The sequence below is a fragment of the Pezoporus occidentalis genome, unplaced genomic scaffold (genome assembly GCF_034315485.1).
Source record: "Pezoporus occidentalis ecotype Australia unplaced genomic scaffold, CSIRO_AGI_Poc_V1 ctg440, whole genome shotgun sequence".
Lineage (NCBI taxonomy): Eukaryota > Metazoa > Chordata > Aves > Psittaciformes > Psittacidae > Pezoporus > Pezoporus occidentalis.
In genome coordinates this window covers 44,628-70,522 of record NW_026915770.1, presented here as the reverse complement: position 1 = coordinate 70,522, position 25,895 = coordinate 44,628, and the positions used below count along the sequence as shown (strand labels likewise).

The window sequence follows — 25,895 nt, the reverse complement described above, 5'->3', positions numbered from 1 at the left end:
GCTGCTGGTTGGGGTTTTCCCCCCCATGGCCCAGTGCAGGGGCCCTGGGAGGAGCAGGCTGTTCCCTTCCTCAGCTCCCGGGGCAGGAGCGGTGCCATTGGCTGCATTCACTTTTAATGTGCTTTTTTTTCCATCCCGCCTCCCTGCTGTAAGTGGCCGAGCAGCCGGACAGCATCGCCTCTGCCAGGCTGGAAGCGCAGCCCTGGACCAAAGCGCTCCCTCCTCGCAGCGCTGAGCTCCATCCCTTCCCTCCTGGGCAGCAGCTCTCCCTCCGGCAGCCCGTAAGCACATGCCTCTGCCTCTCTCCCCCTTGAGCATCCCCTTAGCTGAGGGCTGGGAGCACTCCAGCATCCCACGCTGTGTGTTTCGGGGCTTGTGCTTTGCATTTGCTCTGCTGGGGAAGGGTTTGTGAGAGCAGGGTGGGGAGAAATGGGAAGTCTGTTGGTGTATTATATATATGTATGTATGGTGTGTATGTATACATACAACGTGCTTCTGAAATGCTCTTTCTAGCAAGCAGTCCTGTTGTGGATCACCGAGTTAACCTCGGGAGCCGTTTCTGTTTTAAGGGTGCTTTGGGGTGGGATTTATCTCTGTTCTTCCTTCTGATTCCGCTTGCATCCTCTTTTCCCCATGGATGCAGGTGGTGCTTTTGGAAGTACATTGGGGTATAAATGGAGCTTTTCTCTTTGCTTCCCAGCTGAGCGGGTGCTTTGGGAGTGTTTGAAGGGGTACAAGCTGTGAAAGAGCTGTCTGCTTTCCCAGGCAGGTGATCAGCTCTGCCTGTCGGAAGCTTTTAACGGCAGCTGGGGAGGAAATAGCTGAAGAAGTGGCTGTTAGTGGGCTCCCAGGTGATGTTCCCCACTCTCCGAGCATCACAATTCCCTCTCAATCATGGGAGCTGGCAGTGACAGAACTGGGAGTGTGGAAATGCTTTTCCCTGATAATTATCCCATCTTCCTGTTTCTGTAGTATGGAATACTGGGCACTTTGTGACAAGCTGTCCCTGTGTGACTGCAAACGCCTTTATCTTTATAAATCACTGCACCCTTGTATCTATCTGGATGTGTGGAATCACTTGCATACTGAAACTGTTCTCCCTTGTGTTTGCAAGATGGGTGTTTCTGTCACTAACATTTAAGTGGTCAAAAGATAAGTTAATGCCTGTGACTCTGGTCCAGTTTGTGTTGTGGAAGCAGGAGCTAGGCTGTAGCTTAGCAATGGATGTGGCTGCTTTTCAAATCACTGAAATCCAGCTTGCGATAAGGGGGAGAGAGGAAATGATCAAACTAACCCACCTACCAAACAGTCCTGTACCTTGTTTTGAGAGGAAGAGCATTTTTGTAACAACAAAAACCCTTCTGAAAGGAAACTGATTAAATTCGTCAGGCAGGGTGTACAAAGCAAGGAGCTGACCAAGCCACCAAACATGGCTTGAAGATTACAACTTCTCTTTTCTAATGACAAAAGCATCCCCATCGCTTCGCTGACAACATCCTCCTCTCTTCCCCTTTTCCTTCTCTTCCCCCAAGCTCAGCATTCTTGAATAGAAACCAGTTCTTGATTTCTCCTTCAAGAGCTCAGGAGATAGAAACTCCTTCAGGACTAATACCTGCTTGTGTATTAGTCCACTTGGGTGATGGAGCGAACACCACAAGTGCCAAACCCCCTCAAGAGCTCAGTGAGTTAACGGCTCAGATTTTGGGCTGTGGCTCTGAGGAACAAGCTCAAGGCTGGGTTTTTACAGCTGGTTTAGGACCTGCACTGCTCTTACGGAGTTTGGGCTGGGAGAGGTTTGTAGGATTGGGTCCTTGAAGTGTTTCTGCCAGGAGAAGTTGGTTCCTGCTGTGACTGATGGCTTGCTCCATGTGTAGATCTCTGGCTGATGTAACTAACAGCAGCAGTTCAAAAGGAGGCAGGGTTTAGGGTACTCAGACACCTGAAAACAAACACTCCCCAGCCCGTCTGTGCTGGCCTTTAGTTTGGAAACAGCCTTTCCATCAATCTGTGAATGGAAAATCCAGGCATGGTCTGAAGCAGCTGTTGGGAGCCCTGTCAGGTGCCTCTCTGTGTCCATGAATAGCGATTGGTGCTGTAGGATGCCCTTTATCTCTGATCTAAACCTATATCAGGTGAATATCTTAATGATATTAAAAGTCTTTTCTAACCTCCTTGATTCTATGAATATGGACTTGCAGCCCACACCCTTTGCATTAGGATGCTATAAAAGCAACTTATTCCCCTTTGTGTAATACCTGTGTGACAAGGCCCTTGTTCCATGTTACCGGATATCCCACAGCCCTTTCTGTGCTGGTGGAAATCTGTGCTCCTTTGGTGTGGATTTTGGTGCCATGGCTGTGAATTATCTTCCCCAACTTCATCTTACAATCACTACCAGTAAATAGTGTTCTAGCACTGGGAAGGAGCTGGGACATGGCTGAAACCTCCAGTTTCAGTGGAGATGACTAGTCATGTAAGACAGGGAGAACGTTGTTCCCTCAGTAGTAGCCTGTGGGACTTGCATCCCTTTACGTTTACTCTGTCCAGGGGATGCACTGGGGATTTAGGTGTCAATTCCTTAAAGAACCTGGGAAACTTCCTCTGATCTTGGCAGATGAGACAATCTATGGAAACATAGACTCATAAAATGGTTTGGGTTGGAAGGGACCTCAAAGCTCCTCCAGTTCCAACCCCTGCCATGGGCAGGGACACCTTCCACTAGAGCAGCTTGCTCCAAGCCCCTGTGTCCAACCTGGCCTTGAGCACTGCCAGCGCCTCAGCACCCTCCCAGGGAAGAGCTTCTGCCTAAGAGCTCATCTCAGTCTCCCCTCAGGCAGGTTAAAGCCATTCCCCTCCTCTAAAGTCCCTTAAGGAAGGATTGAGTAGCTCAGTGCAAGGAATTAGTCCTGTGGTGTCTAGAGGCAGTCACAAAGTTGGGCTAAAACGCGGTCTGTACCATGTTCTCACCCTCTCCAAGCCCTGTAGCCTGAAGTCTCCTCTCAGAGAGCTGCTGCTTGAACTGTTTCCCACAGCAGCTTTGCTCCGTCCAAGCTGCGATGCGGAAAGCACAAGAAAGCCTTCTTGGTGGGGCAGTGTTCACCTTTCCTGTGCATCCCTGCAGTGTATCCGGACGGATGATTTGGTCCTTGATGTTCGGAGTGATTCAGGTGTGTGTGTGGTGCCAAGGGTACTACCAGGGTGTATTCACACTGTTGGAGTGCAGCGTGGTCCCAGGGGTGGAGGGATGTATACTCCTGAGCTTCTCCAACCTTTTTATCCCCTTTGATGAGATGGAAAATAGGGTTTGTGTCCTATGGTAGGACAGGGCTAAAATGACATTGGGGCCTTTGGATCTTTTTGAAAGCAGGGCATGGATTGTATTACAGCCCTGTTGGAATGGGATAAACAGGGTCCTGAGGAAGCATGCTTTTAAAAAGCCTGACTTAAAGAGGTTGGAGAAGAAGGATGGGGCTCCTGGCAGTGACAGAGCTGCACCAGGTTGGAAGGGCTGGCATCACCCTGTGCTCCTGCCTGGAAAGGCGAAGGCAGAGTTCCAGTTCTGGTTTGGCAGCTGGTCCAGAGCTGCCTTATTTCTGTAAATAGGAAATTCAAAACCTCCCATCTTCGCAGTGATGCTCCCACTCCTGCCACGCGCGTCCCGTAAGGTGACTGATGCAGTGGGATGCATCCCTCTTCCTCCTGCTCGGCAGAGCTGGCTGTTGGGCACGTGAGGAGGCAGCCAACAGTTGTTTAACTGGGAGGGATGCGTGTGACGTGGATGCGCTTGTGGTCTGTTTGGATGAGAGCAGCAGTTATCACCCACACCCCTAATGAAGAGCAGGAAAAGCTATTCCAGCTGGGAGCAAGCACTGCAGGGTGGCTTTTCAGCTTCCTTGTTTCTAGCATCTTTCCACCCCCAGGAAGGGGAAACTGGAACAGAGTGGAAAGAGGAGGCTAAAACCTGTGTCCCAGGAGACAGCCATAGAGGTTTAATGATTTGACCAGTATGTTTCAGAGCCATTTTACTTGTTGAGCTGCAGTGAAATGAGTCTGTTCTGACGCATCTACTGTGGTACAGAGGTGTGGATGGGGAGGAAGAACAGGAGAAATAGCTAATAATGATAACCAAAGGCCTTTCTTCCTGGGGTACCTCCCACTTGCCTTGAAGTCACCAGAGCACTTCATGCTTTATGCTGGTGGAGCTTCAAATCAGGTTCTGGCCGGTTCCAGCAGTGTCTGCCTACTAAAATAGGTTTGAAACCACTGTTAACCAGCAATTGCATGCACTAGGTTTGCTGAGGACCTCCTGCTGGGGTCTTGGCTGGTACAGAGACCTATAACCCTGAACCAGCTGCCCAGTGCGTGAGGGTTCTGGTGTTCCACCAGCATCTGAGCAGCAGAGGACTGCAGAGCTTCTGATAGAGCAAGAATTGCTCTCCACTGTTTCACTTGGCCAGAGATAGCAAAGCAACCCACTCGCTCCTCCAAAGCTCTGCCTTATGAACCAGGGTGCTGCATGTGCCCTTCTTCCTTTGCTAAGGAAAACAGAAGTGGGTCCTCACTCTAAACCCATGGCTGGACCAGCCCACAGTGGTTGCCAGTTGGCTTTCCTGCAGGGAATTGGCTCCCAGCTCTTGCCCAATGCCTTCATGCGGGGTTATTCAGTTGTCATGTGCTTCCAGTGGTCCCTGACCAGCGATCCCCTTAGGAGTAAGTGTGAAGCCACCCTAAATATAGCTTCCCCACTAGTGACAGGATGCTGGGGTGGGAGAAAACCAGATCCTTTCTCTTCAAGGAGTGCCCCACGTTGTGGGAACCATTCGGACTTGGCAGGCTACATGCAAGGCATTTGCTGTTTGTTTAGCTTGGGACTGGCTGCCCCTGGCAGTTGTTACCATCAGCTGCATTTCTTATCTGCTCTTTCCTATAATAAACACTGGCGCAGAGGTTTGGAATTAGTCACTTTGGAGGCACTGCCTGTCTCCAGCTTCTGTCTTTTCGTCTTGGTTTTGTTCTCTCGAGCCTTTTCTGCTTTGTTCTGTGCCTCTTGGTTTGCCCTTCTTCTCGTTACACTGGCACAGCAAAGAGGCCTCGGGTATATCCCATAGGGATGTCATTCCCAGCTCTGCCCGCATCCCAGACGATGCGCTGCCCCGGGACAGCTGCTGGGTACTACAGGCATTTCCCAGTGTGACTTACCTGATCCATCAGATGGGCTGGACGAGCTGTTCTGGCTGAGGGCTGCTCAGATGGCAGCACTGGAGACAGTGCCAGGATCCTGGCAGCATCCTGCGGGCTTGGCACCACATCCTGCTCTTTAGCACAGCATTAACCACAGGGCGGTTGGTTTGGAGGATGCAGCCACAGGAGCACCTCCAGCAGCACCGGTTTGTGCAGTCCTTATTCCGCTCGGAGTCATTCCTCCTGGTTTGCTCCCACCTCAGAATTCCCTGGTGATCTCCAAGCGTTGCCTTGACGTGATCTTGCTGCTGTCAGTACTGCAGGAGAGCAGCAACGGGCAGCGCAGGGCACAAGAATTTCTCCCTCCCTCTGGGCTCATCTCACACACAGAGCTATATATTTCACTCAGCACATGCAAATGCCATTTCCTCTCTGCCCACTGAAAGCCAGGCACGCTCTGGGACAGCCTGCCAGGTAAATGCTGCTTGATGTAGAATGTATTTCAATGCTGGCTGTGGCAATGACCTGGGTGGCAGCATCAGAGCAGCCCATGCTCACCCTGCACAGCACAAAGGCACTGGGGGAGGATGCAGATGTGGTTGGCTCTGTCTGGGTTTGTGTATCTGGCTGTCATCCACCTCGTGCCATCATCTCCCCTTCTCTCTTATACCATTATCACCGATGATTTTTAGAGTCGTTCTGTCTGGCAAAACCACATTCAATTAAAAACCCACCCCAAAACAAAACCCCAACCCCTTTGGTCAATGTCAGAGGTGAGCTGGGCAATTCTGAGCTGTACCTTGCCTCGGGTCGAGGTGGGACAGGAAAATGAGCTCTTTCAAGCACTCTGCACATTGCAGATCAGAGCAAGCAAAGACCCTGGGGTTGGTCCTGCTTCTCAGTGCCCCTCATGATGTTTGTGATGATGAATGGGAGGAAATTCCTGCCCAAGAGCATAAGCAGGCAGCAAGCCCTATAACTGTCCTCATAGTCCTGGCGTGTGAGATGAAGCTGATGAAGGCTGGTGTCAGTGGATGTGGTAGTGTCAGACCCTCCCAATACCTCACTCTGGCTGGAGAGGATTGCAAACAGCATCCCCCTGGTTATTGGGATGTGCTGGAGGAGCCTATACTGGTGTTTGGGATGGCAGGGGGCTGCCACGCAGGGTCTCCTGTGCTGCGTGTGAGCAAAGACCATGCCTTCGGCCTCCTTTTGCCACTTCCACATTGCTGGGGTGAGGCTTGAAGCCAGCTTTCCCTCTGACCCAGCAGAGCCCATCTCCACGGCTGTCCCCCTTTCTCGCCCCCAGGCTGTGCTGGTGCTGGGATGCTCTCAGTGTCCTCCACCAGACACTGAAGCAAACAACCACTAAATCTGCTCTAAACGAAGGAGGAATTTGTTTTGGTTACCAGGGAGATCGCCAAGGGCAAGTTCAACCTGAAATAGGGATGAGCTCATCCTCTGAGCAGCGGCGGTGCCTGAGCTGGAGCAGCCGCATGGAAAGGGAGCCAGCGCCGGCAGTGTCTGCTCCCATGACATCTGGGTGCTGCGGGAGACGTTTTGCCTTGTAAACGAGATCATGCAGGGGATGCTGTGTGGGGCTGGTGCCGAGCATGGGCTTTGGTAATTCCTGGAAGTGGTGGTGACATTCCTGATGGGATCGTGGCCTGGAGAGCCCTAGGGGTGGGTTAAAGTGCTGCAGAGGTTCCCTTCGCTTAGAAACCTCTCCCCGTGCAGGGATTGTGGGGGATATTGAGGTGCTTGACTCATGGCTTTCTGGAGCAAGGGATGGAGCCTGCGTCTATATAAAGGGCACTGGTTTGAGCAGGGGTATTTTGGAAGTCTTTTATTATGGTTTTACAACATGGGGTGATTTGTGGCTGTTCTTGCAAGTCCTGCCAGGCCGAGGGATGGATTTCTTCCAGCTCCTTTCCTGTGTGGTCTTTGGGGACGGGACAGTCGTCCCTGCAGGTCTGCAATGTCTCCTCTCCCCATAGAATTAACTAGGAGCTTTAAGATCACAGATTCCAACCATTCCCCCCCTGTCCTCCCTAGCAGCCTATCCCCACCCCAGCGCTCCACCTCCTTGGTATCGAGGCGTGTTTGCTTTTTTGGCTGTCTCTGGGTAACTAAAAACACTGCTGTGATTTCCACGTCTTGGACTTGGCCAGGACCAAGCCTATCCTTGCTCAACGCTGGCACGAAGCAGGCAAGCTTTTGCTGCAAGGCTTGCTACCAGCTTTGCTTTAGCACAGTTGAGAAGAGAATTTGGCTCAAGGGATGCAACGTTATCCAAGGGGCAGGAAAAACCCTCAATGATTTGGAAACCTCACCCTTTCCCCATTGTCCTGCAGCATTCCCAGAGGGACAGGGGTGACCGTGGGCTGCACAAGCTGGGTTGAAAGCCACCGTTTCACATCTGCTTTAGCTTTTTGACAGCTTTCTCTGGCTCTTGTGTGCAATTAGCACTGCTCTTCTGTTACATGGGGGCCGAGCCTCTAGCAGTTTGCTTTGGAGAGTAGCTTGACAGCAAGCAGCGGTTGTATTGGGAAGGGCTGTTTCTCTTGTTTATTGTCTTGACAAAGAAACCAGGATCATTTCTTGGGCCTGGAGCCACATTGCAGAGGATGCATTAATCAGACCCATCCCTGCCCGTACCAGCTCTGGTTGGTTTATTTCTGTCCTTAAAACCAAGCACTCTTCTAAGTGGTTTTTCTTACTCTAAAGCCTGTGGGTACCAAATGTAACAGCCCATAGCCTGTGCCCATTGCTCACTGATAGAGATGCTGTGATGTGCTGCCAGGAGACCCTCGGTGGGAGCATGGGACAGGAGAGGGACCTTCTCCTACCTCCCCACACCCTGGCCTGGCCCTATGGAGGTGGGGGATGAAGGTATTTGCTGTTTCAGCAAACAAGAGGCAGATTCAATTTGGCAGCTTAAGGAACCTCCGCTCCCCATCCTGCCTTGCTCCAGGCTCTCTCTCACCAAGTTTACTGATCCAAGACACCAGAGCAACTCGGGATTTGCTGGGCTACCCAAAAACTAGGGTGGGAGGAGAATTCCCCTGCCTCCCTCTTCCAAACCTGCCCGTAGACCTCATCTGTGCAGATGAGGACACTCAGCTGGGATGTGGGAGCCTGCAAGAATGCTGGAGAGGTGCTCTTCATTAGGAACCATAGCGATAGGACAAGGGGTGATGGATTCAGACTTAAACAGGGGAAGTTCAGGTTGGAGATAAGGAAGAAGTTCTTTACTGTGAGGGTGGTGAGGCACTGGAATGGGTTGCACAGGGAGGTTGTGAATGCTCCATCCCTGGCAGTTGGACAGAGCCTTGGGTGCCATGGTTTAGTGTGTGGTGTCCCTGCCCATGGCAGGGGCTTGGAACTGGATGATCTTCAGGTCCTTTCCAACCCAAACCATTCTGTGATTCTATGAAGTGAGTGGTTCCTGTGGGTCTCCTCACCCTGCTCCGGTGTGTGTCTTCTCCTTGCCTTGTCCTGCAGCCTGTCCTGGGGCATGGCCAGTCAGTGCCCATGTGATGTGCCAACAGAGCAGTTGTGAGTTTGAAGCCACTCCAAGGTGAAGGGTTTTCACTTCTGCTGCCCTTGCTGTTGGTACAATGGGGTCCAGCCTGGCCGAACCTTCTCTGTGGGGAAGTTGCCCCCTTCTTTCATGTTAAACCACACTTAAAGTAGAGTTAAAATCAAACCCTCCTAAAGCAGAGGTTTCTGAGAATAACTTTAGTGACTAATCCAGCCCCCCAGGCCTCACTGCAGGGGACTTTGCAGCTTTGGTTTTCCTTGCAAAGAATGCCCAGCATACATGCTGACAATTAGTCAGAGCACCCAAAAATACCCGTCAGCCCTGCAAGCTGATCTCCTTCGGCTCTTGGAGCTGAGACAGACACAGGGGTATGCACCGGGGGGCTTTGGGATGGGTTATTTTTAACGTGGCCACATAACAAGGGTGATCTGGTCCTCGCAGCCACCAGCACTGTCTAACAAGTGAAGGTGCACACAGCCAAGAGCTAATGCTGCTTGAGACTGTCCCATGGGCAGGGCAATGGGCTCGTTGTCCTGCTCAGCCCATGCTCCAGGGCTGGCTCCTGTCAGCAATAAATCACTGCTCAGGACATGGCCCTGCAGCCTGTGCCAAGTGCAGGCAGTGCTTTGATGCTGTGCTGGGTGGCAGGGAGTCTTCCCAGCTGGCATGCCAATGCTCGGAAGGACGTGTCCTCATTGGAGCCGTGGCCTCTCTTTGCCCGTAGCCAGGTGCTTCTGCCCATCCCTTTGCTCTGAAGCTTATGCTTTACCCTTCTCTGACCGCCCAAGCTGGTTTCCTATCCCACAGCAGGAGTTTCTGCAGGATGCTTTGCCTGAATCCCAGTCCAGCCACAAACAGCCCCTTCTCCTCCTCCCATGAGAATAAAGCTCCTTAAGGGGAGCACCTCCTTGGCTTGCAGAGCATTGCTTGTGTGGTTTTTTGGCTTGACCACTGCACTGTGTGGGCAAAGGAAGGAGGTCTGCAGCATCATCTGCCCTGCAGCTTCCCAGAAACAGGGTGTTTTGCTAGGAAACATCAGTTCAAATGCGTTCCCAGCCTTTGGAGGAAGGTCTTGGGCATAGCCCATAGCACCCACCTTGGGAGCCTTGCTGTCAGGTCCTGTTGAATGAAGACAGGAGGATGGCAGGGCTGCAGGAAACCCATGTGGGGATGCTGGAGAGCAAGGGTGTTGTAGCTGATGCCTGGGTAGCTGCTAGCTTAGGACTTGTGGTGAGCAGATCTCCAGGGAAGGTGAATGACCCAGATGCAAGCTAACAGCTGAACCTCTTTATGTGCTCTCCTCAGTGAGCTGTTTAGCATCACTGAGAGCATCACTCAGCCAGCTGCTCTATGGGAAAGCAATGAGGAGTGTAGTGGAGGCTGGGAAACACATCACATCATTCCAGTGCTGGCTCACTCACAGCTTGGTGAAGCCCTGACAGGAGCCTTTATTGTGTGGGCATGGTGGGATTGTAGTGCTGTGAGTGTTCAGACCTCATGTGTCTTGGGAAAGGCTGCCGTGCTGCCTGCCGGGGATCAGCGTGGTGTTTGTTTGACAGGGACTTCAGCTGCTTTCCTCACCTCTGAAGCCAGGGCTGAGCTGTGACTGGCAAACCCTTGAGCGGGCAAGAACCAGCTCATTTCTGCTCTTCTCCTGGCAGATGACCTCTGAGGGGGACTTCACATCTGGCTGTGATGCACGGAGGCTGCTTTGCTCTGCTGGGTGGATGTGTGCGTGATGCAGCCGTAAGGCTGCAGGGGAGGAAGAGGTGAGGGCTGTGCTTGGAGGCTTTTTAACCCAGTTATGGGCGTGATGCTCTTACACAGCATCTGAATCAGACCGGTCTTGGCAGTGCAGTGTGGATCTTTCTCCCTAGAGGAGAAAGGGAGCCTGAGTGTCCCCTTAGGGCTGGCTGGTGTCCAGGGGCATTCAGACCTGTGCAGTTCACGTCAGGGTGCTGTGGGCAGGCTGCAGAGCCTCCCAATCCACTGCGCAGTGAGCCAAGGCACAAGGATGCGGGAGGCAGAGCTGGAAGTGTGGCCCAGGTTTAACCCAGTGCATTTCAGATGAATACATTTGTCCTTCTAAGAGATTTTAGCAGAAATCTTCAGCCTTTTGGGTCTGTCCCTTTCTGAGCTTGTACTGAAGGTCCAAACGCGATGGCAGGGACCGCCGCAGGCACTCAGCATCCTTCCTGCGGGAAGATACAGTCTTGGCATCTTATCTGTAGTACAGCAAAGAGCCGCAGGGAGGAGGGAGCAGGGGCAGGAGCAAACGGACTTCCTTGTGCTGTGGGTTCAAAGCCAGCCCTGTCTCTATCTACACGGTGCCTGTGCGGCTCCTGTTCCCCACCCCGACACAGGCAGGAGCGGGGCCAGGACCTCAGCAAAGCCTTGGGTCTAGAAAGCAGCTCTTGGTTTGTGCACCGCTGGTCCCCGGGGCCTTTGTATCACTGCTGTCAGCACAGGCAGGGCTCTGCCACCTCGGCAGGTGATGGGAAGAGGAGCCAGTTGTGCAGGTGGCAGCTGGGGAATAAACCGGGAGCTGCCTTGGGAATAGTGCGGGGAACGGGCCAGCCTGGGGATGGAGGCAGATGGGAACAGCCCTGTTACGATCTCTTCCCGGTTTGCTGCTTTCCAGGTGTCTTTATTTCCAGCTCGGGTCTCTCTTGGCCATCCTTTCCTGTCCCTGTCTATACCCTCATCCTTGTCTCTTCTTATCCTGCTTTATTTCCCCTCTTTTGTGTCTACTCCTGCTATATCCGAGTTCATGAAGGGCTGCACAGCTTGTGTCTGCTTCCTTATAAATCCATTCCCAGTTCTTCTATCCCTGCCTCCAGAGCTGATCCTAAAGCTTCCCCTTCATCCCTCAGCACACAGATGTGCCCCAGCTGTGGAAACAGGGAAGTATGGAAAGCACCTTATGTGCCTTTGCCAGGTGCTGCCCGTTTCCTTCCCCAGCATCCCTCTGAGACCGTTGTGTTGCCCAATGGCAGCCGTTTGTCCCCTCTGTCACTGCAGTGATGTCCTTGCTGGTTCTGCTCTGGATGCGGGTACATCCTGTGTGAAGCATAGGTTGGAAATGACCTTTAAGATCATCAAGTGCAATGCGAAGCAGGAGATCTCTGCCTTGGGTTCATGTGAGTGCCTGCAGGGTGCTGCAGGGGTGCGGAGGCTCATCCCTGTGTGCAGAGCAGGAGAACAGAGCCGGGGCTGAGTCCTGTGAAGCAGTTTTGTGATACTTCAAACAGAAACCATCCAGTTTTGAACCAAACCCTGTTTGAAAGGCCCTGGTGTCCTCTCTCCTGGGACATGCAACTGGGGTCTGCATTCGGTTGCTCTCTGTGGGAGAACATCACATGCAACCCAAGATAGATGTCGAGTTAAAACTAAATACATAAAAAGCATCATCTGTGTTGTTACTTGGAAAGAAAGAAGCGGTGAGCATCTGTATGTGGAGGTGTAACCGCATCCATGCTGCAAATCACAGCCCTGTGCTACGGCAGCAGCAGCCTCCAGCCAGAATAAGAGCGTGGCGAGGTGGGAAGCAGTAACACAGGGCTTTGTGTAATGGGCAGCCCATAAACCCTTCCCCATTCGAGGGAATGGCGGTTGTGTGTTACTGGGCTTTGCTGAGCAGGAGGCACAGCGTTACCCCAAGAGCTGGGCAGGTGCTCCCCTCCTGCTCCTGTTTACTGCTGCTTTCTTTGATGACGGTGACTAATAGCGCATCAATGCCTGGGTTATATCGGCTCTATTTAGGACTTTCTGCCCCTTGAGTGACAGCAGGATGTGTGAGCAAGCTGAGACTCCCAGGCCTTTTCTGGCAGGATTGTTGGGGCAAGAAAATACTCTGGAAAGCACAATGTGAATCATTTGTCTATCCGAGCGGATGACACGATGGCCCAACCACGCTGCTCTGCAGTCAGACCCCTGTGGTGGGCTCAGGGTGTCCAGACCTGCTCCCTGGAGTGCTCAGAACCTACAGGGCAGGTTCAAAGGCACGAAACCCCAAGCCTGTGTTTCTGCTGCGCGCTCAACGTGTCTGCAGCACTCACTGTTATGGGAGCTGTAGGTGCGTGGTGCCTGCGTAGCAGGGAAGGGCTCAGCCAGGGCTGGCACCCTTTGTTTCATGGACTCAGGATGGTTTGGGTTGGAAGGGACCTCAAAGTTCCTCCAGTTCCAACCCCTGCCATGGGCAAGGACAGCTTCCACTAGAGCAGCTTGCTCACAAGGCAACGATGTCCCTCCTTGTCACTTGTGCTTTATCTTGCTGTCACTTGGCTTGTGTGGACAAAGAGGGGCTTGGGAAGGAGATGGGAATTGCCCAAGCTCATGCAGCTAAAACCAGCCAAGAACCGAAGAGCAGCCGCATCCTCTCAGTCATTCCTCAGCCCATTCCTGCTGTGCTGGCCCGGGAGACCACAGATTCAAACAAAATGGCCTTTTTACTACAGACTGCACTGGGAAATCACCAGTGAGCTGTGCCATGCAGTGCTTCCCATGTCGATCCATGGTGAAGCTTCATGGGCATCAGCACGGCTGAGTCTTCCTCCTGCTTTTTGCCACACTTTCTCCGTCCCGTGCTGCAAACCCACGTGCATTTGTGCACATGAAAGGCTTTGATGGCCAAGTGTCCATCCCTCCTCTCCACACGCCTCGGCAGTGCTGCCAAACCACTGCTGGACTGGGACTGGTGGGATGTGGCAGCTGTCGCCATGGCACAGCAGAGCTATTCCGCCTTTTGGGATGGGGAGCAAAGGTGACTGTTTCTAATGGAAACACGAGGGTGTTCTGGGGGAAGTAGGAAGTGACTGAGGGTGGGAAGGGTGCCAGAGCTTTGTGTAGGGAACTGGAAAGGAATGAGAACGGGTGCTGGTGCAAGCGCTGCGTGCGTTGCCAAAAATGAACTCATGTCTGAATGCTACACTGAGATTAGCACAGGAAAACACCAGTTGTGAGGGTTCCTGTTACCAACTGAATTATGCAAACAATTTGCCTGAGTTTATAGATGAGCTGGGGCAGAGCAATGCTGGGTTTTTCCTAGCCAAAGTGTTTCAGTGCACTGGTAACTTAGCACGCTTCCCAGCCTCAATCCGCTCTCCGAGTGGATCCACGCTGTCAAGCATGGCTTTCTCCAAGCCATGGTGGAGATGCTGACGTTGTGTGTGTGACACCTGGGGGCCCTATGGTGGGTGTGGAGGCCCAGAGCATCACCAAGCCCAGTGCTGCGGCTGGAGCTCCTAGGACCAGTGATGGGAAGGGATGATGCTCCGGGTTCCTGGCTGTCGCAGGGATGGAGATGCCGGTTGATGCTCGGAGGCCGGACCCCGCTGCGATGGGCTGGCTGGGAGGAATGGTAAACATTGGCTCTTCCCAGTGGCTGTGAGGGAGGTGAGTGCCTTTCCCACGGCCGTGCAGTGAGTCAGTGTCGAGGCGGGATTAGCAGCTGGGTGTCCCTGGCCCCCGGCCCTGAGCACGCCTCGCCTCCAATTGCATAACCCAGAGCTGCTGCATCCCCAAGGGAGCCCTCAAGCAGGGCTCCTGGCCTGAACCCGGTGGAGGTAGGCGGGTGGGTTGGAGCTGGGGTCTTCCAGGGAGGTCTGTGGGCACTTGGGAGGCACCAGCCAGTGTCCTCTATGAGCCACGTGCTGGGGAATGAGCCCTTCTGTAGCGTTAGATGTTGGAGAGCATCCTTAACCACGAAACCCTGCTTTCCAATTGCTCACTTCGTACCACCGATGCCTTGTGCTTCCTTAGGGGAAAAGCTGGAGGAGGAGCAGGGATGGTACTTTCAGTGGCAGTAAAACTTCAGTGTGACTCTTGCACTGAGAGCACATTGAACCCATCCATGACCGTATCTGCTGGTACCCCATGGGCTGCCAGCTGCATCCCCAGGGGTACAACCCACACTCTGCTTTCTGGACTGCAGCCCTTCCAGCTCCCATGGGGCTGTGATCCACCCCTTCCCTTCAGCAGTACAGACCTAACATTGGGTCTGTAATTCAGCTCAGGACTGTTTTGAGACACAATCTAGCTCTAAAGCCAAGGCCAAATAGTACTAGCGTGGGGTCAGGTTCCTCAGGCGCACTCTGCCTTTGGGACTAATTTGGGTGCTGAGTAGCTGGGCAGGTATTTACATGTGGCCTACAGAGACCTAGAGGTCTCTGGGTCCTATTCTTCTCCCTTGGATCACCTAAAATGGTAAGAATTTTCAAGGGGGATTAAGGTTGTGATCTCTGTGGAGGGGAGTGGACATCTGCTAGGAGTCCCGTCCATATTAATAGCCTCCCTTTACATGTATGTTATCAAAGGGGGCAGCTCCTCATCAGCCCAAGAGACTGGGAACTCTCATACCTAAGGGGCTGCTGGTGACTTTGGGCTCCTCATCATGGCTTTCCACAGGCACACAGGTAAAGGGGATGTGGGGGAACTACCTGGAGCCCTGCTGCATGGGCAGGAAGGTTTTGCTAACAGAGAAAGAGCTTGAATGCAGGCTCCAGCCTCGGCAATTTCAGCTTTACCAAGTGATGGCAAATGGGCTTCTAACCAGTGTGGGGACTGGTGCTGGGAGCACGATGGTGGTGGTGGCCCCATCTATTCTGTAAAGTGCATTAGGTATTAAGTGCTTTTGTATTCACTGCTGGGGCTCAGCTGGTCTTTGAGGAAGGCTATAGGTGAAAATGGGGGTGATGCTGCTCCTTGCAGCAAGCTTGCTACAGCAGTGAGGAGGGGAAACCCATCGCAAAGGGGGCCATGCAGAAGTCCAGGGTGTGAACCCAAGTGCTTTGTCCTGCTCTGGCGGGAAGTTTGGGCTTGCTCCCCCTTTGTCTTGTACATGAAACAGTCTGACCCTCCCCACAAATAGGAAAGCGTTCACTTTTCCTTCCCATTAACACTGATTGGGATCTCTATGGCATCCCCATGGCACAGGGTGTGTTGTGTCCTCCAGCCCTGCCTAATCTCCTCTAGCCTGCCAATTGCAGACAATGGAAAGCTTTTGGGGGGTTCATAGCAGCTTATCTGATTCTGAGAAGCTAACCCTGTGTGTGTGTGTGTGTGTGTGTGTGTGTCCAGCATGCATTTACAGTCCTACAGCACAAGGTGCCTTGTACAGGGCCATCACATCTCTCGGTGAGATGTAGCCCAAGGGGTGGATGCTGCAGGGGAGAGGGTGTTGAGTCTGGGACACAGCTCCTGTGGGCATCCAGCCAAGTTGGGGCACAGCAGGAGCCAGGGGACAGTGGTGCTCCTGGGACGTGGTTGGGAGCATAGAGGCTCTTTAGATCTAGGGAGGAAAGTCAGGATGTGCTGTTTAGCTTCACACTCAGCCTCCCAGGACAAGGCAAGAACATGATGGCGTGGAACTGCCTGGGCTTTGTGTGACACAAGTGTGCATCGTGCAAGACACATGTCTGAGTAAAATGTCCCAGCTGTATCCTTCTCATCTTCCTTAGGGGGCATTCTCTGGGCAAGGATCTGTGGGTTCGGTGTTGTGCTGTAATACAGAATAAGTGTCCCCATAGAACCCCAGCCTGGTTTGGGTTGAAGGGACCTCAAAGCTCCTCCAGCTCCAACCCCTGCCACGGGCAGGGACCCCTTCCACTAGAGCAGCTTGCTCCAAGCCCCTGTGTCCAACCTGCCCTTGAACACTGCCAGGGATGGGGCAGCCACAGCTTCTCTGGGCACCCTGTGCCAGCGCCTCAGCACCCTCACAGGGAAGAGCTTCTGCCTAAGAGCTCATCTCGGTCTCCCCTCGGGCAGGTTAAAGCCATTCCCCTTGGCCTGTCCCTACATCCCTTGTCCCAAGCCCCTCTCCAGGTTTCCTGCAGCCCCTTCAGGCACTGGAGCTGCTCTCAGGTCTCCCCTTCAGGAGCCTTCTCTTCTCCAGGCTGCCCCAGCCCAGCTCTCTCAGCCTGGCTCCAGAGCAGAGCTGCTCCAGCCCTCGCAGCATCCCCATGGCCTCCTCTGCACTCACTCCAACAGCTCCACGTCCCTCTTGTGCTGGGGCCCTTTGTCTCCAGAGCAGATGCTGCACTTGAAGTGCTGCTCTCACCAAGCAGGGCACGGCGCTGTGCCGGGGTTTGAGTCCTCCTCAGCAGGAGGAAGCGCTCGGACACGGTGGCAATGGGGCCGTTGGGAACGGCTTTGGCGCCCGGCTGAGGCACTTGGAGCTCTTCTTGCTCTCTATAAAGAAACTTCCATGTTATCAACAGCCTCGTTACAGAGCGAGACCTGCTCCTGCCCCAGCCTGGCAATGGGAGAGCGGCACTGCCAGCCCTCCCAGCGCATCATTGCTTCCTTTCCTTTGGCATTACGAGCACTTGTTGTGCCAATGACCTCGAGGCGCAGGCTGGGGTGGCACCTCCTGTCTTGGATTAAGGAGACCCTTCTTTTAAGGGTATTCCCTGGTATTCATAGCCAAGTACACACGGAGGAGTGCTAGGAACAGTAACTGGGGTGACAGAGCAGGGGGTGCCGGGTCCTGAGCTGATGGAGCTGTCTGGGCCAGCGTGGGATGCGTGTGCTCGGTCTGCTGAGGGAAAAGAAAACTGATGGGGAGTCAAAGAGCAATCCCTCGGGATGCAGTTGCGGGTAGGCTATGGAGGGGCAGAATCGTCAGCCAAGGTTAAGTTCCAGTTCCCTTGGTTGGTTTCAGATCCCTGCTCCAAGTTCTTCCTTGGTGGTTTACCCCATTTAGCCGCATTCCCCAGGGACGTTAACACATATCCGGTGCTAAGTGCTCTGCTTATCAGCTCTGCTTCAGCTCCCTTTGAGTGCTTCGGTTTCACTTCTTATGCGAACCGCTGGGATGCTGCCTTGCGGGATGGGATGCAGCTGAACTGGGAGGAACCAGAGCAGAGGCGATGGGAGAGGCAGGGCTGTGTGTTAATGCAGTAGCTTCAGTGGGAAGGCACTGCTCAGGTGTGTACCCCTTACATGGAATCATAGCATCAAGAATGGTTTGGGTTGGAAAGGACCTTAAGATCATCCAGTTCCAACCGCTGCCATGGGCAGGGACACCTCACACTACATCCCAAAGCCTGCCCTGCTGCAGGGCAGCCCTGACCTGTGACTGCTCCAGAGGATGGTGTCAGGATAACTTGGGGTGCATGGAAGCCAATGGAACCCCAGTGTTTGGAAGATGGAAGGAATGGGTTGTGGGGAGATGCATGTGGGAAGCAGCAGATGCGCCCTGGGGACAAGTGGCAAACGGGCCCCTCTGTGGTCAGGTAAATGCTAGGGTTTGGGTTCCAATGGGTCTTTGTGCCAAATACCCTGACACTCGAGAAGGCCACCGCTCTGGCCGGCCACCCTCCAGCTGTAGCCAGAGCCATCAGGGAGCTGCATTTCGAGAGCACCCTGCCAGGGCTGGTGGCACAGGGACACCTTGCCTAAGGGGGATTCTCTGGGGGAAGCATTGCTGGGCTTCTCTTGCGCTCGTGTCTCGTTGAGGGTCCTTTAGGCTGTGTAAGGATGGGAACATGCTACACTTACCCCTGTGCCCAGCTCCCCTGTGCGTGGATCATGGAATGGTTTGGGTTGGAAGGGACCTCAAAGCTCCTCCAGCTCCAACCCCTGCCACAGGCAGGGACCCCTTCCACTGGAGCAGCTTGCTCCAAGCCCCTGTGTCCAACCTGCCCTTGAACACTGCCATAGGGGTTCCTGTCTGTCCATACTTTCCCTCTGTATCCCAAATCCCACCCCGTGGCTCCAGAGTTGAAGCCGAAATGGGGCTTGGGTCAGTGCCTGTCCCCAGGGTGCGTGGTTCTGCTGGGGTTAAACAGGAGCCTCTCGACCAGGCTGTCCGCTCAGAGGCGTTGTGCTCTGGGTGTGATGCTGCAGCCACACAGCTGCCGAGCTGCCCCAGCTCAGTGCCTGGGGCTTGTTTCCAGTGCATCACCGTGAGCAGAAGCACAAAGGAGCGGTGCTTTGGGCTTTGGTGGCTGGTTTGGTCAGTGCACTCCCTGAGCTCCAAGCTCTGCATTGCTGTAGCATGGCTGTGCCACTGGGGTGGCTTCTGTGGCCCCCGTGCCCCAGTCTCTGGGTGAGCTGGTTCCATGGGGTGGTTGTAGGAGGTGGAACGGGTGAGCAGAGATTGAGCACTTCAATGGATGGACACTGCTCAGTGCATCCCCATCGCAGACAAGGGCATAGGGGTGCCTTTCCTGGGTCTAGCTCAGGAATGCTACTGCTGAGGGCAGAAACCTCCTAGGAAAACGGGAAGCAAATGAATCCCCTGGGCTGTGTGTGATGAAAGGGGCGCTTTGGTGTGGGAGGTATCCCCTGGGCTGTGTGTGATGAAAGGGGCGCTTTGGTGTGGGAGGTGGCAGGAGGCAGCAGCAGCTCTGTGATAAATGTGTCTCACGTTAGTGCAGGAGCATTCCATGGGGACACAGGGTTATGTTACCCCCCTGGGCCATATGTTCTCGGTTATGTGTTCTGGTTGAGAGCAACCCTAAACCTGAGAGCAGGAGCGTTTCGATGCCATGCGCCCTGGGCTCCGTGCAAGTGCATTGCTGCTAAATAAAGCCCCCCTGCTCGCTGGGGCCCTGCATAGTTTCCATGTTTCCCAGCTGTTTGTTTGTGGCTTGGACCGGCACAAACACAGCCATCGCTGCAGGCTGGCAGCAGGACGTGGCCATCGCCTGCCCTCGCTCCCCATGGAGTGCAATTCCTCAGCCTCCAGCCTGCTCCCGGGGGGTTCAGGATGTGATCCCGGTCCTCACCTCTGCCGCAGCCGCCCTGTGCAATGGGATGCTCCAAGTCTGTCCTGCCTTCGGGAAGAGGAGAGCTCCAGCTTGTTCTGGCTTGATGCTATTGGAAGGGTGACGAGGAAGGGAGATGACTCCTGGAACTTATGTGCAAAGTAACAGTGTAAGGAGCACCTTGCCCTGCCCCAGCCCTGCCCCAGCAGCATCTTGCCCTGCCATGGGGCAGAATGGTGCCTAAATAACAGCAACGCATCCGCTTGCAGGCAGGCACCACCCTGGGCTTTGCCTGTGGCTGTGTCAGGGCTGCTCGTGGTGCTGCCAGCTCCAAGGGAAGAAGACTTGGGTTGAAAAGGAGGTGAAGGCAGCAGCCACCCTCAGTTCTGCCTGGTGGGGACCTGTGGGGTTTGATGCTCCTCGGGGGCAGCAGCAATGGTCCTCATTCCAGCGTGGGGATTCCTCCTGCTGCCAGGCTGGGCCATGCAGTTGGTGGTGGATCCAGGGCTGCTGGTGTGGGCAGTAGGGGAAAGCGGTGTGAACAGGTCCTCGTGCTGTAACAGCACAGCATCCTCTGTGGCTAAGGGGGAGCCCAACAGGGTCCCACTGACCTTCTTGTGCTGTGGGGCACAGCCAGCAGCAGTGCACCCCAAGATCCCCATGCCCTGCTCCTGTTAATAAAGGTGATGTGCTGGGGCTTGGAGCAGCCTGGCTGTTGTGCTGCTGAGCTCTGCCACAAGCAGGAAAGCAGCCCCTAAACTCCAGGGCTTGGTGGGGATGGTCTGAGTGAGGCTTGTTCCTAGTGGAAAAGGAGCTGGGGGTGCTGATTGATGGAGCTGAACATCAGCAGCTTGTGCCCATGAAGCCCCCAGCATCCTGGCCTGGATCAGCACCAGTGCAGCAGCAGGGCCAGGGCAGGGATTGTGTCCCTGTGCTGGGCACTGGTGAGGCTGCACCTTGAGTCCTGTGTTCAGCTGTACAAGAGAGACCTTGAGGTGCTGGAGTGGGGCCAGAGCAGGGCAATGGAGCTGGTGCAGGGCCTGGAGCACAAGTGTGATGGGGAAGGGCTGAGGGACCTGGGGGGTTCAGAGTGGAGAAGGCTCAGGGGGGGCCTGATGGCTCTGTGCCATGGGTTAGTGGTGGCCTTGGCAGTGCTGGGCAATGGCTGATCTTAAAGGTCTTTTCCAACCTGGTTGATTGGATGGAGGGGGAGGCCTGCTCTTGTCTGTTGGTTTTGACTCGAGGTGAAAGCCCAGTGGAAGGAGCCAGCTGGGAGCTGCACAAGCCTCCAGCACCTTGGAGGGCTGCAGCTGGGAACATGGGCTCTATTCTGCTGTGCTTGTGGCCGGGGGGACTTCTGCACACGAACTACACAGTCGGGGCTGCAGTGGGTCTGGCTGTGATGAACTGAGTGGCTCTTGCTATGGAGTGGTTGGGTATCATCATCCCCGCTTGATGTCACATAGGATAATAAGCCCACGTGGTATCCTTCCTCTGCAGAAGGTGATGGGGAAGGGCTAGGGTGGGACTTTGCTCTCCTTGGCCACAGAGCCCACCCTGCCCCTGTAGGCAGGTATTTTGTATCTAGGATGGCTACTAAGGGGACTGATGGGGTTTGTGTTGCTGATGCCTTGTCGTATGGGGTTTGTGTGGCAAGGCTTTGGTAACAGGGGGGTGAATACAGCGGTGGCTTCTGTTTGAAGCTGCCAGAACTCCCTTGTCCAGTGGAGCCAGTGCCAGGCTCTGAGTTGGCCCCACCACTGGTGATGCTGATAGTGCCTCTGTGACAATGCAGTTAAGGCAGGGGGAAACACCTGCACAAGAGCAACTGCAGCAGAGGAGAGGAGCGAGGATATGAGGGGTACATCCTGCAGCCCCCAGTGCCGGTGCAGGAGGAGGGGACAAGGTGCTTCCCCTGTGTTGTGTGTCCTAAACCACTGAGCTGGTACAACTGCCCCATCAGCGCTGCTTTCTCGAGGAGCCTGACACCATCACCCGCTCACTGCTGAGCCACCTTCCTGCTCCTCCCTGTGTGCACAGAGCCAGGAAGCCGGAGCAGCTATGGGGGTTTCAGTGCCGTGGGCTCACGTTGGCTCCTCCTGCAGGGCCTGGCAGTTACACCGTGGGCACCATGTCCGAGCGCTTCGACTGCTTCTACTGCCGCGACTCGCTGCAGGGGAAGAAGTACGTGCAGAAGGAGGGCCGGCACTGCTGCGTCAAGTGCTTCGACAAGATCTGTGCCAACACCTGCATCGAGTGCAAGAAACCCATCGGGGCTGACTCCAAGGTGAGCAGGAGATGGGGATGCTGATGAACCTCCTCTTTGTGCTCCTGGCTCTGGTCTGGTTGAGAGCTTCTGTGTCCTCGGGTGAGCCCCCCCCCCGACCTGACAGGCCATGAACTGGAGCTCTGTAATAGGGGTGCTCACAGCAATGCTCGTTTCAATTCGGCCACATCCTGAGCAGAGCCCTGCAGGCAACGCAGCCCGTACAGGATGCACAGAAACCCCATCTCTGGGCAAAGCCCTTGGGAAGCAAGGGGCTGAGCGCTGCCTGTTTGCCAGTCCTTTATTGCTTCATGCTTATGGCAATAACAACGCTCACCTGGGCTAGAGGGAATGTGACAGCCAGGGGAGCCCACCCTTACAGAACCTCCAGTCTCAAAGCTGTTGGTCTGAAGCATCTTTTGCTACCCCAAACGCCCACAGTGAATGATGACTGTTGTGAGTTTGGTTCGGTGTCCTTCCCTTGACTGCTTGCAGCTCCAAGCACTGACTGCAGATGCGCTCAGGTGCTGAGGCTGATGGCTTTAGGGCTGCCCAGTGAGTGAGAAGTGCTTATTGCTCCCTGCATGTCCGCTCCTTCCAGGAGCTGCACTTCAAGAACCGGTACTGGCACGACACTTGTTTCCGCTGCGTCAAGTGCTACAAGTCCCTGGTGGATGAGCCCTTCATGCTAAGGGAGAACAACAAGGTTTGGTGCGGCGACTGCACCACCAACGAGGATGCACCCAAGTGTAAGGGCTGCTTCAAGCCTATTATTGCAGGTACTGGTGCTGGGATGGGGTGTAACTGCTCTAGGGCAGAACCATGGTGGCTGCAGCTGGGGGTGTGGGCTTCAAGGGGGAAGGCTGGAGCACCAGACCATGGGGCAAGGTCTCAGCGTTGCTCTCATTTGCCCATTTTATTCAAGTGCAGCTCACCCTCATGTGGAGAGCTCACCTTAGTCTCAAACCGTGTGTACCAAAGGCTTTGCTCTGTAAATCAGGGTCTCTTCTCCGGCTCCTGTCTGATAAATATGATAAGTGAACCCAGAAGGTACAGAAATTAATCCCTTGTCCACATTACAGTTGAATGCATATGGCCAGGTCTTGCCTATGGGTACATCACTGCATGGGGCAGGGGCAGGGGGGATTTTGCCACGAGCCTGAAGGCCCATGTAATGAGTTACTTCTGCCTCTTGCAGGAGACCAAAACGTCGAGTACAAGAAGATGGTCTGGCATAAGGACTGCTTCACCTGCAGCCAGTGCAAGAAAGTGATTGGATCCGGGAGCTTCTTCCCCAAGGGTGATGACTTCTACTGCGTCTCCTGCCATGAGAACAAGTTTGCCAAGACCTGTGCCAAATGCAAGAAAGTAAGTCCTGCCCCTCTGCAAAGGCAAGGCCAGAACTCGCTGTCCCGTGTCTTTTGGAAGCTGGGAGAGTAGAACAGGAGGCAGATGTACCAGTGCTGATGTTCCTTCCTTGAGGTACTGCTGCAAGCAGCTGGTGGTGTAACCCTGTGCGAGCTGATGGGCCTTGTGCAGTGCACTATCTGAGCAGGGATGGGGCAGCCACAGCTTCTCTGGGCACCCTGTGCCAGTGCCTCAGCACCCTCACAGCGAAGAGCTTCTGCCTAAGAGCTCATCTCAGTCTCCCCTCGGGCAGGTTAAAGCCATTCCCCTTGGCCTGTCCAAAGCCCCTCTCCAGGTTCCCTGTAGCCCCTTTAGCTATTGGAAGACTGCAGGATTCCAGGCCAAAGAACTCCATTGTGCTGCACTAACTTCCATGGAACCCCTCCAGCACTATCTCTCTTCCTCCCCGCCACCTCTAAACCCATCCCTGCTCTTTGCCCCCTAGCCCATCACTTCTGGAGGCCTCACTTACCAGGAACAGCCTTGGCATTCCGAGTGCTTTATCTGCTCCAACTGCAAGAAGCAACTGGGTGGGAAGCGCTTCACGGCTGTAGAGGATGAGTTCTACTGTGTTGAATGCTACAAGGAATGTGTTGCCAAGAAGTGTGCTGGCTGCAAGAACCCTATCACAGGTACGTTGGAGTAAATGCAGCTTGAGGGCAGTGGGGGCTTGAGGGCGGAACAGAGATCCCCAGAGACCTGCTCACACCAGAAGCAGGTCCAGTATCGGAGGCCCAATCCCAGCAATTCACATGTGATCTAATGCTAAGCCATGTGTTCTTGCTAGATGGAACCTGAGTTGGCAACTGAGCTCTTCACCCTTTGCATGCCTCAACTTTATCTCCTTCAGAACTCCCCCATCTAGAACGGTTCCATCTATGTCATTCTGGGAACCTCACGTCTACAAATGCAGTGTTTTATTGCCACAAAGTGATGTTTGCTTCACTTCCCCATGTATTTTACTGGATTACAAAGCTCAGCCCTGAAACGTGGCATTGCCTCTCCTGCCAGTCCCATAAGACTTAAATTCCAGTCTGAGCCCATACCAACCAAGGATGTTCAGCCCAACTGCTCCTTGCTCTGCATCCTTTCTTCAGCTGGACCATTCCCTGGAGACAGGATCCAAGGGGAAAAGCTTATTGTAGAAATGAACCCCACAAGTCTTAAGCTACTAAGAGCAGTGATACTGAGCAGCCAACAGTGTAGTCCCAAGGCAATTTTGGCTACTGCTTTAGGCTTGTGAGACTGCAGGAGCATGGGATGCAGTTAGAATGGGAGTTGTTGCTTGGTGGGCGATCCCAGCCACGGGAACAGCTACTATCGCCGTCCTATAATTGTCTTCTCTCCTAGCAGGATTTGGAAGAGGAACCAGCGTGGTTAACTACGAAGATGAGTCCTGGCACGATTACTGTTTCAAATGCACAAAGTGTGCTCGTGGCCTGGCCAACAAGCGCTTTGTTCGCCATAACGGAAAGATTTACTGTGCTGAGTGTCCCAAACGACTGTAAGGAGCAGACTAGAGCAGAGTTTAGAGCCCTGCTTTCCCAACCAGGCCTGCAAAAGGAGGTTTTTGCATGTGAAGCATTTAAGCTTTTTCCATTTCAGTATAAGAACTAAAGTAGCCTCAATAAGACTGGGTTTGACTTTTGAAGCTCCTGCAGTATAAAAGCATGTAGCGCTGCAAAGATCTAACCTTGGTTCTAAGCAACTCGTAGTGTAAAGACTTGAAATGCTGGTAGATTTAGCAATCCACAGACTGCATAACCTGTGTGCGGCTCAAACTAGAACAAAGCTGGTTTTAACGTTGCCCGCTGAATGTTTAAGCTTGGCACTGAAATGAAGTGGGTTTGACAAGGCATGCAGTTCAGAAACAGAGATGTGCAGGTTGCACCTTGGCTCAGAGATGATTACGATGCTTTTACAAGTACATCACATACATGCGTTAATACATTACACACATCACATCATTAATAGCAGATCAATAATGAATCCCTTAGCTTAGCTACTGCACCAAACTGCAACACATGTATGGAATGGCTTCACCTTACATATAACAAGGTTTTGGCAGCATGATTTAGCTGTAGTTAAGTTTCCATCAACTTATTTTAGTCTTGCTTTCTGCATGGTTTGCCCCAAAGTTTTACTCTTCAGCTTTTTTTATATCCTTGTTCAAATGAGGCTGGCCAGCTACAATTATTAATCCATTAACACAAAGGAAATATTTCCCCCCAAATGCACATGCATTTAAGAAATGCCTTTAAAACAGCTCAGAAAATGATAGCTCTCCTATCAGTGTATGGTTTATGATTTAATAAACATGAGACTTGTGCCTGCTTGGAGTCCTGCAGTCTGGAAAATGGGTTTTTCACTTACACAGTTGACACCTCTTGGGGCTGAGCTATTGAAATCAAGTCTCATGCACTGATACTGGCAAAGTTAAGAGTCAGCTGGTGTGCCATAGCACCCTTAAAGAGCTGAGAACCAAAGCACCAATTTCCATATACTTCTCTTTTGAATATATAACTGACACTGGACCATCTGCCACTAACAGCCTGTGTGAAAAAGCCCTTTGGAGAACATATGTGCTGGGACTGTCCATGCACAGATTTACTACCCTTCAACACTGGATAAGGTGGAGGTTTGTTTCCACAGTAATGAAATACAGGAATACCCATCAACTGGATGCTGCTCCAGTTCTTCATCCCTTTTTGTTCACAAGCACCTACCAGAAACAAAGTCCTTGCAAGAAAACACAAGGCAGCACCTTGCTGTATTCTTGATGGTCACT

General features: G+C 53.5%; 1 protein-coding gene across 4 annotated transcripts; it reads left to right on the top strand.

The window, feature by feature from the left end:
* The first annotated feature begins 127 nt into the window (after window positions 1-127).
* FHL1 (four and a half LIM domains 1) lies at window positions 128-25,446 on the top strand. Of its 4 annotated transcripts, none has more exons than XM_062634976.1 (6): window positions 128-281; window positions 21,540-21,721; window positions 22,302-22,479; window positions 22,899-23,068; window positions 23,553-23,739; window positions 24,458-25,446. In XM_062634976.1, the coding sequence occupies exons 2-6, from the start codon at window positions 21,566-21,568 to the stop codon at window positions 24,613-24,615; spliced, it is 849 nt and encodes a 282-aa protein (XP_062490960.1). In that variant the 5' UTR covers window positions 128-281; window positions 21,540-21,565; the 3' UTR covers window positions 24,616-25,446. The 4 variants fall into 4 exon arrangements, with proteins under 4 accessions (XP_062490960.1, XP_062490961.1, XP_062490958.1 ...); XM_062634977.1 differs by lacking the exon at window positions 128-281 and adding an exon at window positions 14,819-14,929; XM_062634974.1 differs by lacking the exon at window positions 128-281 and adding an exon at window positions 14,978-15,138.
* Window positions 25,447-25,895: the final 449 nt, after the last annotated feature.